The following is a 17854-nucleotide window of genomic DNA, read 5'->3' as shown; positions in this document are numbered from 1 at the left end:
AGCAGTTTCCGCTTTCTGCAGCGAAGTCAAACGTACAGTAATAGGTGCGCACCGACAGTTCTCTTTCTGCGATGGGAATCCCAAGGCATGCAAAGCGACCGCTCGTCTACCTGCAAGGTTTTACTCGACGCGCACGCGAATGCATCTTTATCGGGGCTGTATGTAATGGACAATCAACTCTCAGGTTATCTGATCAGCGTTTGCAGCAAGAATTACACACTCGGAATAAGCCATCGTGCTCGGAGGAGGTCATGAACAGGCACTTTCTGTGCGCGCACACAGGCCTATTCCGGAATGTTGCTGCACACGCACTTAACAACGACAAGAGGCGCACAGCCGTAACAGCCCTATACGTCTACAGTTTTAAAAAATACGATATAAAACATAAAAGCAATCTTTACGCTACTACATTCGTCGCCTTCCACCGGCGAACTTGCACATGATAAGATTGCAGTGCAGATAGAACGTATAATTGAAAAATTTACTTTCACTGCCCCTGCACGTGAGGCCAAAGTTTGCTGTGATTTACCCACTCACTGCTCGGTCGTGGTGGTCGAAACAGCTGTGACCATTGTAAGTAAGCGGGAAAAGACCAATCAGGAGGCACTCAATGGCGGACACTGCCACGTGACTAAATATGGCGGTGCCTGCGGGTACGGAGCTGCAAAAGGTTTATAAATTCGGAGAACAGCGCTAAAACCGAGGCTAAACGAGAAGACACAAGACGGTGCGCAGACTACCAACTCTAATGTTTATTTCTCTTAAGGTGGCTTATAAACTGCAGGAAGTGAAGGAAAGTGCCGGGGGTGGGAGAAACAAGAAAAGCAAGAACGCTGACAAAATAGAAGTGCATACACACGTGCGTGGCACTCGTGCTCTGCTTTCGAAGTTAAGGTTTGTATGGAAATATAGATGTTGGAAATATTTATGCGTGAGAATGCTGCCCAATATTTGCTTTAGTTGAATGTCCCTGCTGCCCGTGGCTGCTTTTGGTGCTATTTCCCGTAGTATAGTGACACTTCTTTCAAAATTCCATTTCATAGTCAGTACAGCATATGCGTAGATCTGCCTATGCATATTGTGCTTGTTGGCCGGTCAGGCAGCAGGTGGAGAATCTTTTGAAAGAAATAACTCGATATACATGCATTGCTTGTCTAACTACGTACGGCATCGTCTATAAACCCGAGAGCACGAAATAACACATACTAAACATTTAAAGTTATGCACAAGGCAATAAGTTTACGTGCGCAGCTCTTAAGTCACTCGTAATCTTTCTCGTGTTACTCTCAATATATATATTACCAGGCATTTCATTAAATATAGCTGGCACATAATAGTTGCCAGTCTTTTTTTACCATAATTAGTTAAGACCCGTGGTTTAACAAAAAGTTACATCTGCCTCAATGTGATATCTTTTTTTAGAGGAGTTCATATGCAGTTGAATATAAAACGTGTCGCCCGAATTTGTCTCTGTAGATGCAGATTGTGCCGTCAGTGGCGTCCCTTCGGCCACTCTACAGTGCTCCGAGTGATGCAACTGTGGGAGGGCGCAGTGTGCCTCTATTCAGTGATGGGCAATGTTCTGTATTAGTGAGACTATGCTATCGGGATCATCTCTGGAACCAGAGAGCTCATCACCGAGGTACTCATAGTACTCTTGCTGAGGGCGTCACTTATTGAGGAATCCGCCTCTTTCATGGCGCGACGGCGCATGCGCCCTGCCCTAGCGGATTCGTCGCAAAACGTTTTGGAAGGGACGCGCGCGTGGCCGCGCGCCGGGAAGTCCCCCGAAAAAAAAGAAAGCGCTCGGAAGCGCGCTGCTGCAAACACTCGTGCGGTGTACCGAGTTGAAACTAAACTGGTAGCTCGACATCGGTACGGTGCCGAAAACCTGCGCAGCGTAAGACCGCCACTCCACTTTAAAAGAGAAACCGGCCAGGGCATCGTTCGAGTTGTCGGGACTGCACCGTGAGCCAGTTAGTTGCCGCCTTTCATGAATGACTCATTAATTTAAAGAAAAAACCGTGTGTTACACTTGGGCGACACTTAAGTACATCACGTTGCTGACGAAGTCTTCTTGCAGCATCGGTCCTCACTTGCTGGTGGTGGCAGCGCGTTCCATACTGCACGTACTTGTAAGGCCCGCAACACTGGGTCCATACGAGACCGACAAGACGCTCACTCCAATGATTGACCGACTATTGTGCGTCACTAAAACCTTTTTATCATACCAGGTCGACAACGACGCAAACGACGAGCGCGGGTTATACTGCGACAGGCGTTCTTGTCGAAGGCACCGGCAAAATCAGCGTGCCGACCAACGTTCGACCGAACCCCGCGCGATCGGCCGTCGAACCGACAACACAATAGAAACAGCGTCTTCACTTGTATATATAATTAATCGTGCTCAAAATGAGTCAAGCACGCCTGCCAAGTTGAAATGCACAAGCTTGAGCCCTCTCAAGCCGTGCCCACGAAGGTTGAGCCAATGTCCATCCTGTTCAGCGAAGGTTCACCTGGCGCCGTCGAGTTCGTGCACTCGCTACCGGCGGACCTGAACTGAAATGTAAGCAGTTAGGTCGAACAAAACTGCTTTTATACTTCAGTCCTGGCCTTAGCGATTTGAAATCAGCTATACTTCACTTCGCACGGCGCGTACACAATAAGCGGTAAGCGGCGACACAGCGCTGTGCCAACATCTGTACGTCACAGTACCTGTAGACTGTCGGCCGCATTCGCTACGTATATGGGTGGGCCTGCACGTGTTGCTTTGCCGACACATTTCTCAATTTCAGAGATGCACTGTTTGCCTCTGCGTCAAGTGGCAAACAAGAGACGGTGTATTCGGTAGACAGCAGCATAAACAACCGCCTCGCTCATTTATACCAACGCCATGTGACTGATGGCATCCGCGCGTTTTCGTGAGAGAACAACATGGCCTACCAATGAGCACTTATGCGAGCACTGTTTTCTCTAATAATGCTCTATGGCACGCTAAAACTGTAAGTATGATGGAGTTAAAGAAAAAGCGAGAATGAGTTAACAGCTCGTAATATATGTACCTGTATCACAGTTGCCGTTGTTTAAGTGGTTCTGCCGCTCATATTGACTCGTCTCAGGGTGTAAAAACATGGCACATATGCGCAGATATGCATGTTTTGCTACATTTTGACACTGTTTCATATCAGCGATGGACCTTTTCCACAATATTTGACGATGACAACGACCTGCGGCTGTAGATGTGTATGTAAACAAGTGCACCGCTTTAATAAATTCGACGCAGAAGGTTGCGCTCGAAGACTTTTTGAATATGCGAAACATCTAAATAATCTGTAAAAAGAATACAAAAAGTGATCTCCAAGTGCAGAAATCAGTGACAAATCCCAAGGCAGCCGTGCCACCAAACGGAACCCAGTGTGCCTTTATCGGCCGCACTGTTTGCTGAACAGCGCACTCAGGCCTGCTCAACCAGTAGTCAGTGAGTGCTACATGGCTCCAGGAACGACATGCTGTCCCGAAGAAGCCATTAATAATGATTCGCCATCCACGAAACGCACAACCAACGCGCACTCAACATGGGCGCAGGTGCACAAATCAACCGGCGAAAGCCCCGGGACCCTTCCAAAACGTTTTCAGCGGCGTGCGGCAGAGGGCAGCACAGGAAAATGAAAGAGGCGGATTCAACTCAAGGTCAGTTATATTCAGAAGGCGGAACCAGGTGGAACCACTGTCCGCAAAACTGGTTCAAGGACTACGACAAAAATAGTTTTTTCCTGCATCTCAAAAAGGCATTATGAATTTCTCTGTCTTGTTGAACTAGAAAAGGGCCGTAGGGATGTAATTGTAAGGAATTATATTTTTTATGAAGTCTACGGTGTAATATAAATATTAGGATGATTCTGCTTAAGGCTATACAAAGACAGTTTATTTAGGCGTGACATAATTGCAGAGCGCCCTCAAATCGACAAACAGAGCTCGCGACTTCTCGATAACACTGGATCAGTGGCGAAAGCGACGCATTGATAATGAGGGACGGCTCCATGGAGGCTCTGGAATCATTTATACCACCTGGAGTTCTTTAACGTGTAGCGACGTCGCGCAGTATACAGGCGAATAGCGTGTTGCCTCCATCGAAACGCGGCCGTTGCAGCAAGGATTGAACCCATCCTCAGGCACAGCAGCCGAGTGAGCCCGCAACGACAGCGGTCACCGTTGCACAGCACCCGGAAATTATAAAACCTAGCTTAATATTGGGGTCCTTTGGATAATGCTCGACAATTGAGCCATCTCAAAAAGATGCCCGCAACGCCAGCGGCCAGTTCGGAAAGGACACCAGCAAGGTGACAGCGGTTCTTCAGTGGTCCTGTCCAACTACGAAAAGTTACATCGAAACGTGTATAGGCTGACCTTAAATGTATGAATTTCAGCATGCGATGAACGAACGGATACAATTCAGTTTAGGTTGAGTACTCGAGGAATAGCAGTTCTCTCTAAAAAAATTTTTCCTAACGGCTGATACAAAAGTCACGATCAATGCGAAGAGACCTGGCTTTACGGTTAGAAAGTAAGGAACTGCAAGGTCATCGAAAATGCTGTGTCACGTCGCTGCGACTGTTTAGTCTCAAGAAGTGTATTTAGCGGGGCTCATTTGTGCATATTAACATTTGGTTGAACTGCGCTAGTACGGGACAACATAGAAAACAAAATCGAGCGTCTACTTGCCATTATTTATTGTCAAGTTTCACTTCAGTTGGCAGTGAACTTCCATGAGTAAAACGGACTGGGCAGTGGAATGAACTGTACCGCGGACTTTTGGAGAGTGAAATGCTCCGACTCCATACACTTTGGCCATGTCTCTTGCACGCCTCATCGCTGCGCCGATGAAAAGATTCTTCAAGAACAGCACACTTTGCGGAGGTATATCAAGTCCGACGCCATTTTGAAAAGGTCGCATGACGGCGATTTTGTTTGCTTCAATATTCTAGGGACCACACTTGTCTCATTGGCTGGCAAAGTAACACAACCTCGCTTGGTTTATGTGCTTTTTTTGCCAACTGCTGTTTTTCTTAAGTTGTACCCTCCAAGAGTGGAAATTTGCACATTGACAGATGTGCCGGAAAGAAATTACTAAAAAGTGAATTAGGCCAATTATGTCAATTATTGAATTAGGCACTTCAATTTCATGTATGAGTAATGGCGGCCTCACCGAGATAATTGTATAGGGGGTTATAATTGTGAGGTTACCGAAAAGCAATTTCCAAAAATTAGTACAGCCATAAACACGCTTTATATAAGTAGGTGTATATAAAGGGTAGCTTTATTAATCCTATACTTTTGTCGCCAAAATATCGCGTTGTCGCCGCCACTTACGTCGACGTCACAACACATACCTTAGGGGAAAAGAGGCGAAGGTGGAAATCTGCCATAAATTAGTTGGCCCGTTCATTGTACGCATCTGTGAGATTTCCTCGATTAGCTGTGTTCTTGTATCCCGAAAGATAATTTGTTATGTTATCCATCAATGCAACTCGAAACACCTCTCCTAGAATATTTTAAATGGGATATTACCGGATCATTTATTGCGTCTATCGATTGATACTATAGTCCCAATAGATGCTTCAAAATGCAAAGAAAATGGGATATTAGCATTTTCTCCCTTCGTCTTGCTCTCAGAAATTGTGACATCAAACAAGCATTTATGCCGAGATTGTTGGTATTAACGTTAGACCACCAAACATTAGGTTAATCAATCTCACCATCTGTCATATTACCAGTTAGTTGATTGTTATGTTCATCACTCACTGCAAATAGTGTTCCTTACACTTTACAAACTTTCCATTGTCTAGTACCTGCTAGTTTAAAATTCATATGACTCAAGTGGGCCCAAACCATCAAGGAACATTTATTAATGAATGAAATGGCAGATAGCCCACCAAGAGCGACCCTTAGTGGCCTTATTATCTCGGTTGTTTCCGCATAAACTTTCCGAATGGCCGCTTCATTCACGAGATATGCAATTACGCTCGATTTTTTTAACCCAGATTTAGATAGTTTTGCCCATAGTGTTGCCGCCTAATATACCGCGATGTGGCTATTTTATTGAGAAGATGAGGCAGTTAGGCATTTTTCTTTTTCTGTCGCCTGTTCGCACACGCATTGAAAAAAATCACAGAAGCAATGTTTGCACAAATTGAATAGATATTTAAGTTCCTTAATCTATACATGTGGGAGCCTTCTCGCTTGGATTTTTCACAAGGATGCTTGTTAAGCCAATAACAAATTTTGATTGTTCCTGAGCAGTTTACTAGTTTTGTTTCTAGCACTTTATATTACTCTTGATTAGTTAGAATCCTCTTACATGATTTAGTTGTTTTCTAGACAGTACTAAACACATTCTTCGAGTTCCATCCACATGTACGCCCATTCTCCATAATGGGTGTGAGCCATCAACAAAGGGCAAAAAAAAACAACTTCTGAGAGTACAGAACAAGAAGAAGAAGAAGAAGAATCTATGGCCCAGAGCGAACGACCCCAAGGAACACAGTCCCCACCGACCGGTCCTCGCACGGTGCCTCCGACACCCCTACCTCGAAGAAACCGCATCGAAGCAAGTGGCGCCGTCGTCGGCTTCTCCTGCTCCCTCTTGATTTTCGTGGCCGCCTGTGCCCTGGTCTTGCTCTCGGTACAGCTGGCCGCCATGCGGCGCAATGACACCGTCCTCCGGGAGACGCCGTTCTGCTGTCCCAAGCAGGCGGCCACACTGTTCGCCGTCATCGACAACCAGGCGGAGCCCTGCGAGGACTTCTACGCGTACGTCTGCAGGAACGCCGTCGAGCAAGGCTTCGCACAGAAGCACGCCGCCCACGACATACTGGTAAGTGGCCTTCGAATGGCACAGCGTTGTGTGAATGAGGGCCCGGAAATCCAGACGTCAGGTGGAACGCACATCGCGTACCAGTATGTTTTTCATCCAGAAATTATGTAGTAGCGTCCGCAAGCCGGCCGGACGAGTAGCCCACGGAACGCGGCCTAACAGCCGAGGCGCGGAGGGCATCAGGGAAGAACAACGACTTCCCTGTTCGGGGACCAACCGACGAGTGAGCTTTATTCGGCCAGCAGAGAGAAGGGAGAAAACGGCGCGGTACACAGCGCAGACTTGACCGAAATGTCATACGATATTGAGCGCGGGCTGGTCCTAGTGACCAGACTCTGAAAACGAAACTTACGATACAAGTGGTGGTGAATACCGGTCACTATATCATTAGCGATGCCAGGAACGCAAGGAGAGCGTAATGTCACTCTGTTTACTTCAATCCCGAGTGCGACATTTACCAGCTTTATCTTTATTTTAAAAAAAGGAGAGCGCAGAATCGCTTAACGTTGTATCGATAATAGCTATGGATATTAAGGCATTCTGTGGAAACACCACCATAATATTTTCATGGTTTTCACTGGCTTCATTTGGCATTTTTAAGTATATTAACTGGATATCAACGGTGCCCACTTAGTTTAGAATACACTACGTAACGTAAAACCATGAAGCGCTAAATCTAACGATACCAAGTTGGCCTTACGGAAGTTGAGCGGCGGCAACAGCAGACGAATGCTAACTTTGCGTCAGCCTAAGTTTACATTGAAAATATTATTACTTAAGAGTAAAAAAGAGCAGTTCTCATTGAATCGGTTGCATGTAATGTGGGCCGCCATTTTCCCTCTACTCTCGCATTCCGTTGTCATCCAAATGCCGAACCAACCATTCTGCCATTGAGCATCTGACACTTCCTGAAATGAACTCCTGCCAGTCCAGAGTTTTTGTTGATCGGTGCTGGACCTGGGAGCACCTCTCTAAATACTCTTTGATCATAGCTTAATTCACCGGGGGGCAGACAGCTGTATCCGCTCCACCGCTTCAGTTGGGTAATGAGGGCTGCGGTTCAGTGAGCCCCCTTTCAACCTTTGACATCAGGTACTTTATATAGTTAGCCGAGGTATGCTGCTAAATGTCAGTTAGTATGATTCGAATTTGAATTTAGTCTGCTGAAACATCTGCATCGACATCGCCAAAATTAGGCTTTTCTCCAGCAAAACTAAGCTAGCTAGTCGGAACGCTTTAACAATTTCATTGGTTCCCGAAATTTGTAAAAATGTGATGTACTCTAAAAAGACTACAGTAATCTTCAACTTCAACTTCAAGTTTTCCGTTACCGCCCCTAAAGAAATCGATGAATTTGATCGACAGTTTTCTACGGTTTGTTAAACATTTTGGTTGGAATAGTTCCACTAGCAACATCATGCACCGTCTTAAATGAAGAATAAACTTTATCTCTCAGGTTGCACAATTTTTGGCAGATTGGGAAGACTGGAAACATGAACCTTCGACTGAAGGTAACGTAGAAACTAGCCTCCGGTATACTCCTTGCCCTTCTTCAATAATAGGAATGAAGGAAGCAGCTTTGGTCTACTCGAAAAAGTTTTTTATTAATTGACAGCAGCAGTGAGGACACAGAAGCGTTTCCCGGTTTTATATTTTTCGATCCCAAATATAGGCTTTCCTTCACGAAGTCTCACACAATGCTAGACGCCCGTGAGTGAGAATTATATGGATAATCATATTCGACCAATATCAAGTGCAGCATTATTCCCAGCGAGGGTTTATTTTATCCCTAATCGCTTCGGCAGCGTTTGTGAAAATTATTACCAGCAGCCGTTTCCGCCGTGTGGGTTTTTCGCTTGCACAAGAGCAGGCAGTGGACTTCAGGCCGACATTCGATCGAAGCTTAACTATAAGTCTAATATCGCACATACTGAACACCGCATGTGTAGGTGCCCGTACTGAGTACTGGAACATATTACGCAACACCCCATATTACTGTACAGCATTGTCCAAAAAATAAACAAAGCATTTAGAGGCACTAGCGTCAGTTGGGCGCCCACTAGACTATCTTGCTTACCCAGTAAACCTGATCGGACGAAATAATCAAGTATGACGAGGCTTCTGCGTGCTCTCCGAGTTTACAGCCATTGCTTCGCGAGCCTACAGAGTGCAATTAAAAAATCGAGGAGCCTGGTGCAACTTGCGCGTTTTCGCATTTGCGAAGCTACTGCTCGCCAGAATACTGATATTGACGCCAAGAACTGTCATAATTTTTTTTGCATCGTCTGATTTACGAAAGTTGGGAACAAGGAACTAGGTGCACATTTTGTATTTTTCTGATTTTTTATTCGTGGTACACTTATGATAAGAAGAGTAAATTATTACTTTCATTCGTGTTTCATGATGTGCTTATTTGAGGTTTCATATAATTCTGAAAAATTATCTTAGCAGCTATTAGTGCTATACGTCCGTTCAGAACACGTGTGATCAGGCTATACTTTTCTGCATCATAGTTTAGTTTGCCATAACGTGCGTGGTCCAGCTATAAAGTGTTAAAACATAATTGCACAGAAAATGAGCGCCTTTCAAGCACTAACGAAATGTTTAGGTTTTATCTATCTGCAGGCCGTGTTTTTTTCTGCTCTAAAGAATGGTATCTATCATGCCTGCTCACTTTCTCTAGGGTGACGTAACCACGACACCTATGTGTCTGGCAGCACTCCAGCGATAAATAGGAAGTCGAGTAACTTGATCTTGTGTTAGTTAGTTGGATCTTATGTTAGTTAGAAAGAACGGAATTAATTACCCAGTCTAGTCATCGTAACTTCCTCCGTCAGCGCTTTTATTGCTGGTTTAGAGACTTATCTTCTCTGGCATGGGTCCGTCTTAAGACATATTTATGTTTCTGATGCGCATAACGCAAGTGTATTTGGTCTTTCTTCACCGCATGTCACTTCTTTATAGCCACTGCCATTGTACTGCTTCGTCGTTTTTCTGTAGACATGTAGCAAAACTTTGTGTCGGAGAGAGAGAGGGAAGGAACAGTGGCGGGTGAAGGGTGGCAGTGAAGAAGCTAAGGGGACGAGGGGGAAGATGAAGTACTGCTTGCACAAATACAAAGAATATAAAAACAAATTACTGTGTATCAGTACCTCGAATACAAACTTTGCAAGATTGGAATTTGTTATAAGGTACTATACAATTTGGCACACAACAGTTTCAGAAAGACCAGCTGGTCAAGCCAATAGCAGATTGAGCGTCATTTCCGTTTCTCGCTATTGCGTGAGGGCAAGAAAACAGCCAATGAGCGCGAATTTCATGTGGTCCGAACTGGTATTTCCACTTGACGTAGGAAACGCCATTGCTGGGTAGCCGCATAGAAGATGTGTAGGAGATAAGCAGCACTTGCGCATGGACACATAAAAACAAAGGTCATAAGGAAAAATACATGTGAAAGAATTGACGCCCCCCAACTTCGGAACTTCGGATAACTTCTCTCAACTTCGAATAGCACGACAGTTCGACGACTTTCAACATGAAGAAATGAATCTGCTTAGGACAGCTCAACTGTTATATAACCGTGTGATAGAGCGCATGCCATGTACGGGCTGATTTAGGGAGAATTAGGAAACAGGTAAGCGGCATGATCGTGTGGGAGTCGAAACAGCAGACTACGCAATTAGGGAACTATGGATTGTGGCAATGGCAAGATTGCCGGGTGGCAACCCTGCATTGTACATAATCGCTTATGGTATTTAAATTAGTAAGCCCTTACCCGTCAATTTTGAAAATTTAGTCATTTGATTTTATTAACGATTGACACTTATTTAAGTGAGCTCATACGAATTATCGAAGTGACGGTATTAGGTATACGCTTTCAATGTTGTAACAAGGTCGGCATTAGGTATTCAAATTCCTCGGAAAAGGCAGACGGCCCCGATGAAATGCCCATTGGGAGTGTATATTGATCTAGCATTCGAAGTTCTCAATAAGTGAAACTAGAAATAGCCCTTTGTTTATGATGTCCATTTCGTCATCGTCACTTGAGTAAATCTAGCGCTCTTCAATTCTAAGACTGTAGCTTATTTCCTTTGTTGTGAACACCAGAATGAGCCACTGGGGACTCGCTGAAGTTTCCGCAGAAGTTTAAATAGGTGTTCGGCAAATTAAAGGGCTCCCTGTAAGATATCGATTAACCCTGCTGCATGAAGTTAAAGCACCCTAAGCATGCAGACCTACTATCAGTACCCCACTCAATACTCCGCTTTCGAAGTTATCACACGCTATCTCACGGCATAGTTGTGTTCAGCCATATTACATGACATGCCAAACGCCTTGACTTCTCACCTATTTCTTTACTCGAACATAATATCGCATAACCCAATCCTTATTGCTGCCCAAATCTGTTACAATCTATTCTAAGTAACCTCTAAGTGCTAATAAATGAGCACGTCCTTCAATTTGCAGTGGGACATCGATGCGCATATCATGACGGGAACCTCGAACTACAGCTCGAAATCCGCTGCGGCGCTTCAAGCGTTCTACGAATCGTGCATCAGGGAGGTATGGCAGCCAGATATGCGACTGAAAGACGCCGTGGCGGCCGTTTTAGAAATCGCCAACACCACCAAGCGAATGAGCCAAGCCCAACTACTTCGCTTCGCACTGGAAGTGCAGGGCCGGTACACTCTCCATTTCTGTTTCGCCATTTTCCTGGGCGGAACCGATGTTTACATCCAAAGAAACTTGTTTCAGATCGCCACGTACAAGGGGCTCTGCGATGAGTCTTGCTTCGCCCCCGCACTATCGGCAGTAAACGCGCACATCGGCGCAAACTGCACGATCGAGCAGATTGCCGCGTGGGGGCGGCTGTTTAGTGACAGGTTCACTGCACCAGGCTTCACAACTTGGGACGAGCTTCTCGCCGCCTTTGGAGGCATCGAACCCGAGGAGTTCAAGGCCATATTTATCGAGTTCGGCATAGACATGGACGCCGTAGAATCCGTAATCGTGGACTCCAAGGCGCAACTGTTCAACGACATTGAACGCCTGTGGAAGGTCGCCAATCAGCCTTTGTCGCTTTGCTACGTGCTGGTCTACCTCGTCCTGGACACCATCGAACTACTCGTCCAGGGTGACGCAACAATTAACTCGCCGACGGCTACTATTAGGGAAGTCTGTGGAGACCACTTGCACCGCTGCCTAGAGATGTGGCAGGTTACTTACGTTGCTGCCCTGACGAGCGCCGACAAGGACCGCCAACTGCATGCAATCTTCGAGGCGACGCGCCGGAGCTTCATCGGCTACGAGCCGCTCAGACGGCTCGTGGCGGCCGGCGACGACACGGCGAACTTTGAGAGCCTCGTACAGAACATGTCCCTCATGCTTCCGAGGGACCTCGTCCTGCGGGAGATGGGCATGCCCGTGTTGAACAAGAGCGGTTTCGTGCGCAACATCTTCCGCATTATGAGCTTCGAGTACAACACGAAAACTGAAAAGCTGCGACGAGGGCTGCCCGTCTTCTTTGACAGCTCGCGGGAATTGACGATAAACCGTATGCTGTTTGTGGACCAGAGGACGCTGTACGTGACTGCATCCGCTTACGCTTGGATGAGCGAGGGTACCACGGATCCCCTGCTCGCTGATGCTCCGGTGATCGCAAGTCGCATGGCCTCCTTGATGTGGCGGAAGGTTGAGAAATGGGACGGCTGGTCTGAAAATACTCGAGACGCGCTGCATTCTTTTCGGTAAGATCCTACTCGTTAGTTAGCGTCAAGCCTGGGAAGCTATAGCAGACGCCAATTCCACCAGTTTGTGGAATTCGACGTCTTGCCCGCTGTCATTGGCTCACATGGCCGCAATGCTTTCTCCGACTGGCTCAAAAAATCCGAAATGGCGACACTCAGCAAAATGCTCAATATGTACTCACGTGTACAATTGCGTAATCAGGGTGTTAGCCTGCAAACTGTCGCATTTCGCCATTTTATCAGCTCTGACAGGCCCACACGGCTACGATGGCTTCTCTGATCCGCTCAAAACACCAGAAAATCGGAAATTGAATAAATTTGCAAAATTATCTCCAATCCTACGGGTCACCATCAGAGCCTGAAAGGTACTTCGTTACATACGTGGTGACGGCGGAGGAGGGGTTACAGGGACCTCCTTGTTCTTGTACCTGCATGAAAGCCATGTGTAGCCATTCTGTCTTCAGCATACAACAGTGGCTTCCGCCAAACGGACTTCAGTAACTTGTAGCGCTGCGCAGATTATGTTCAAGAAGCTAGTATGGCAAAGGTAGCAAGGAGCAACAAAAGCCTCTCGAGAAACTGACGTTTACTTCATGATCACCTCAGAACAACTGCTGGGCACTTACAACCCCTTTAGAATGATCATGCATGTATGGGATTGCAGGGTATAAAATCGAACAAAGTATTTATCTGAAAATATCAAGGTATGAGCGAGCACCTTATAAACATAATAGCCTTCTTAGAGGCCTTTCGCATTACGATTTTTAAATTACACGATGGCCCAATATAAGTTGCCAGTAGCGAATTTTAGATGTCATGCGCCCTTTGTGTGCCTGTTGAAATTTCAAGTTGAGCATGTGCGATTCTGCAACCCCCGCTGAAATGCCCCAATTAGCCTGTGTTGAAGTCCCGTTGAGTCTTCACCAGTGGCACCGTCAAATACTCGCACCACTGGCTTACGGTATCATGCCGGTGTTAGGTCACAGCATGTGTAACATTTCGTTCGACACTACGTTTTCTACAGGTGGCATATGGTTCCCCTGAAATAGGTGTACTTTAGTGTCTCAGTAAAGTATCCATGTGTATATAGTGCCTGTATAAATGTTGCTATCTTCGATGCTACATAATCGCTGGCAAGGGAGTGGGGAGGCTGATCATGTTCCCATTACATGTGAGTGAGATAGGTCAAGTAGAATGAATGCATTTCGCCAGGTCTTCATCTTCAAGGAGCAGCTTCATAATCTGTAGCGTTGCGATTGCGTCGACGTTTCACTCGTTTACCGCTTTTAAACGCGAGGAGCGTAACTACCGTCACACACTAGTCCCGAATGTGGATTCAGCACCACCCGGTTATGGCCGACCGTGCGCCCGTTCTCTCCGAGAGGGCACAGGTTTCGCTATCGAGCGCGCTTGCTGACCGCATGCACGGCAGTCCACTCGCACTAGCACTCGCCGCATCACCGGTGACGTCATCGCCCAAGCCATCTCATATATCAATGGCACAAAGGTGCGCTACCTCCTCTGCGCAGGCGCGAAGAGGAGTGACGTGACGTCACAACCGGAGAGTGACGTGAGCGCTCACCTGCGCTCGCTCTAACCAGTCCCGTAGCTACTATGGCTCCTTGGTTGCATCTATTGCGCCAAGTCCTTCCTCCTCTAGGCGCAGTATTCGCGGTTGAAATAGTTTAGGTAGTGATATGACTAAAGCCGCTGATGTCCTGCATATTGCTTCCTCAACAAGATGACCAAAAGCATTCGCATGGCTGAATTACCAAATTATATAGCGTTGGTGACCTTTAAATCATAAAATGTCGAAGTTGGTATGGGTTTGTATTAAACTAATTGTTGGCAGCTATTTGCAAGGGATATTTTTCTGAAGCTAACTCAGGCGTCAACTTTCGATGTAGGGAATGTGCTGTGAGGGTAGAGGATCTACTCAAGTACGGCGACCACGACCTGTTGGCGCTGACCATGGGCTTGCGCATAGCCGCGCTGGCCGCGACCGCAAGTTCTACCGCCGGGGACATCGCGAGGACTCAGTGGTTCCGGATGAAGAGCGCCTGGAGCCTGTACCGCATGTCTGAAGCGCAGTTCTTCTACGCCCGTTATGCCTACTTTCGGTGCAGCCCAGACAACCCCCCGGGTTCGGTGATGGGGCCCATCGTCCACGATCCCGACTTTGCCACTGCGTTCCGGTGCCAGCCGAGGAGCGAAGACCGGAACACGAGTGACTGCGTGGATGTCGCCGTCACACGCGGCGCCTTTTGATGCCAGTCTTGGCGAGTCTGCCATTAGCTCTCTTGTGAACATGTTGACAGGCAATCGTACAGCTGGCAATATCCCGCAAGGTAGTTTCACTTAAAATGATTAGCACGTTGGCCCTAGTGAAAGAACGGCGAGCATGTTATCTCTTTCTCATGGTGTTTTGTCGGGAGGCCGCGCAAGCAGATGTGAATCATCTCGACCAGTAAATAATTCGTGTTCGAAACTGTTAGCAAAACTGGCTGTATTTGCTTCTGTTTTAATTTTTTTATATCCATGCGTCGGTACGGCAAAATGAAATAACTTTTTATTGCCTTGATAGTATTTTGAAGGCTGCTGTGGTGCCTATGTACTTTATGACAATCGCTCATTTACCCCCGTCTGAAGTGTATAGCTATTGCAACTGTAATGGTAACAGCGCGAAAAAGCGACGTCGGAGTGAAAGATACAGGAAGAGCGCTCGTCTTGCATCCTTTCACTCTGTCGTCGTTTTGTTCGCGCTGCTACAATTATGAATGTTCACCGACTCGCACAACTTTCCGGTTTATTGCAACTGCTTACGGCGCTTGTTTAGTTGGTGTGTGTCAACGAAGCCGCTCAATGCCACTTCTTCGAAGCCCCTTCACCAAGTTGTTGTTTTACTCGCCCGCGTATTCCACACTAAGTCAGAAGTATGCAAATGTTGCAAATGAATTTATTAGTGCCAAGCATTGTCGATAGCAGACCTGTAGTTTATAATGCATACTCTTTTGATATCATTCTACTTCATTTTACCTTTGAACGGGTGGCAATGTCCACCATGCGTTGCTGTTATCTCAGTGAACTGCCGCTACTTGCCCCGCTTCCTGTGGGCATTGTCCGTATTCTCCTAATCACTCTTTTCGTCTTCAATACAGCACTCTCCAAGCCAGCACCAGTTCCTTGAGAAAAAGCATCGAGAGTGCAGACTGCATGTACACAGTACATCTGCAGTCAACTGTCATGTGATCGCGCGTGCATTCATGTATCGCGATTTCTTACCTCTCGCAACCTTATGTATACACGAATGCAAAAGATTAATTATGTTACAGGACCATTCTTCTTATGCTGTTGGAGACATTTTTGTGGACCCATGCAAACCGTTAGGATGTATTTAGGCGTGTACTATGTACACGCATGTATGAAATTACTGAGGCCGGATCTAGGCCAAACACCCTAACAATCTTTATTGTGGGTACGATGCGGCACCCAACCGTAGAGTCTAAAATGACGCACCCATTGTTTGCGATGTGTAGGGAACATACTATTCTTCAAAACAATGTCAACCCCTTTGTAACAGTGCTTATTTAACAGAATTGCTGTTGGTCTTTTACATGAAATCATGAGGTGATTAGCACGCCGGCTGGCTCTACGACCTCCTAAGGATGGGTAAGATTTCCGTGTGTACAGCATGCCCAAATGTGCGACTCGTGAGCGTGATCTCTGCTTCCGAATGGTCTCAGTGGCTCGTTTGTCGCAATGTCCACAACCGAATTCATTAAAGCATGCTTGTTTGAAGCGGCTCTCGACGAAACACCACTAAGGACTTGCATCCCGTACTTTCGTATAGCTCTTCAGCTTCTTGTCCTTAGTTCTTTTGCTTATGTTCTGTTTTTAGACATTAAGAGCTCTCAGTAAAGAAGCGCTGACCGCTAGCGCCACTATAATCCTGTGTCTGTATGGCGACAATGGTAACCAATACATGTGCGTGTTCCGTTCACTTATCCTTAAAATAGCATTTCGCTTGCTTCACCCATTTATTAAACCTGTACAAATCGCTTCTTAACTTTTGCCTCTGCGAACAAAGTTTACAAAGCTGTCCGTCTTTGCTCGGAGCCTTTATTAACGTTGTGCACCAGATGTAAGGTGCATCCTGTTTGTAGTTTAGAGGGTGCCAACACTAAATGTTGCTGTTCGTGAAGTTCACGGTTAACAGCTGTGGGTGTTAACTAAAAAAAGCTATTGCTGAAATGCTATCGGTACGATGTCACAGAAAATAAAAATAATGTTTTAGCTTCACTGCAAACAGCAGAGAAATAACATGGTTGATATAATAGTGCAACATTACGCAGAGTCTTGCGCCGTTTCATGCAGCGTGAGTCGTAGAGAAACCAAAAATTTCACAGAAAAAAAAGGTTCACGGCGTTTCTATCCGGAAAATTCGTCACCACGGCACAGGTCAACGTGCGCTGATGCTACGGTGACGATGTAGTAAGGTGCGCCGAAAATCCTCGGGTTTCATTTTCCCACTACGTTAACTTTGTGTTTCTACATCGTAGATCACAGGCCTGTCAATTATTACAAAGGTGGCGTTCAAGTCCAACAGAGCTTGTGGCAGCTGAGACTCATTTTGTACGTGTCCATGCTAACAGTTTGCCACTGGTTCCCGCGTGAGGCGCAATATCGGCAACGTTATTTGGCCAACAGAAGTTTCAAGTCACGTGCCGTAAAGTTCTCCTCAGCGAGTTCACAGTTCTACATACAGCACGTGCTACAATTCGTTCCCTCAAGCTTGACGCCTGGAAGGTTCTTTTCTCTGTCAAAAAGTATGTTGAAGCACGACTGCGCTTGGACGTTTTACCGTGTAGCGCAGCTACCATATCGACGCAGAGAAGAGCAAGAGGCGCGTAGTGTTGTGTGAGCGTGTTGTTCTTTGCATTCACGAATTAATTGCGCTGCCCGGAAAAGCCTTCAAGATGACGTACCAACAAGTCCATATCTCCACACTGATTCACGCATTGATATTTCTCGCCCACCCGGTGCAAACAGTGACACATTTTTAGAGTAACATGGCGGGCGCCGTTCATTGCAAAGCGGAACAGTGGAGGGGCGCAAATAAAAGTAAGCAAAAATGTAATGATAAAACTGCTTAAAGGATATAAGGCTAAAAGAACTATAATAAACATGATGAGCATGAGGTTCTGAACTCTGGTATTGCATTGAGTATGCATTA

General features: G+C 46.2%; 1 protein-coding gene across 1 annotated transcript; it reads left to right on the top strand.

Moving 5' to 3' along the window:
* Positions 1-6511: 6511 nt before the first annotated feature.
* On the top strand, positions 6512-16852 carry LOC142563327 (uncharacterized). The gene is made up of 3 exons (XM_075673887.1): positions 6512-6874; positions 11342-12621; positions 14529-16852. Exons 1-3 carry the CDS (start codon positions 6512-6514, stop codon positions 14887-14889), a joined length of 2004 nt encoding a protein of 667 aa, XP_075530002.1. The 3' UTR covers positions 14890-16852.
* Positions 16853-17854: the final 1002 nt, after the last annotated feature.

This window comes from Dermacentor variabilis, chromosome 11 (genome assembly GCF_050947875.1).
Source record: "Dermacentor variabilis isolate Ectoservices chromosome 11, ASM5094787v1, whole genome shotgun sequence".
Lineage (NCBI taxonomy): Eukaryota > Metazoa > Arthropoda > Arachnida > Ixodida > Ixodidae > Dermacentor > Dermacentor variabilis.
This window is presented reverse-complemented; position numbering and strand designations above follow the sequence as displayed.

Excerpts from the sequence above, each read along its gene's own strand:
- LOC142563327 (XM_075673887.1), top strand. The coding sequence starts at position 6,512 with ATGGCCCAGAGCGAACGACCCCAAGGAACACAGTCCCCACCGACCGGT. Across the intron at positions 6,875-11,341 it reads ACGCCGCCCACGACATACTG|TGGGACATCGATGCGCATAT; the intron begins GTAAGTGGCCTT and ends TTCAATTTGCAG. Across the intron at positions 12,622-14,528 it reads GACGCGCTGCATTCTTTTCG|GGAATGTGCTGTGAGGGTAG; the intron begins GTAAGATCCTAC and ends CTTTCGATGTAG.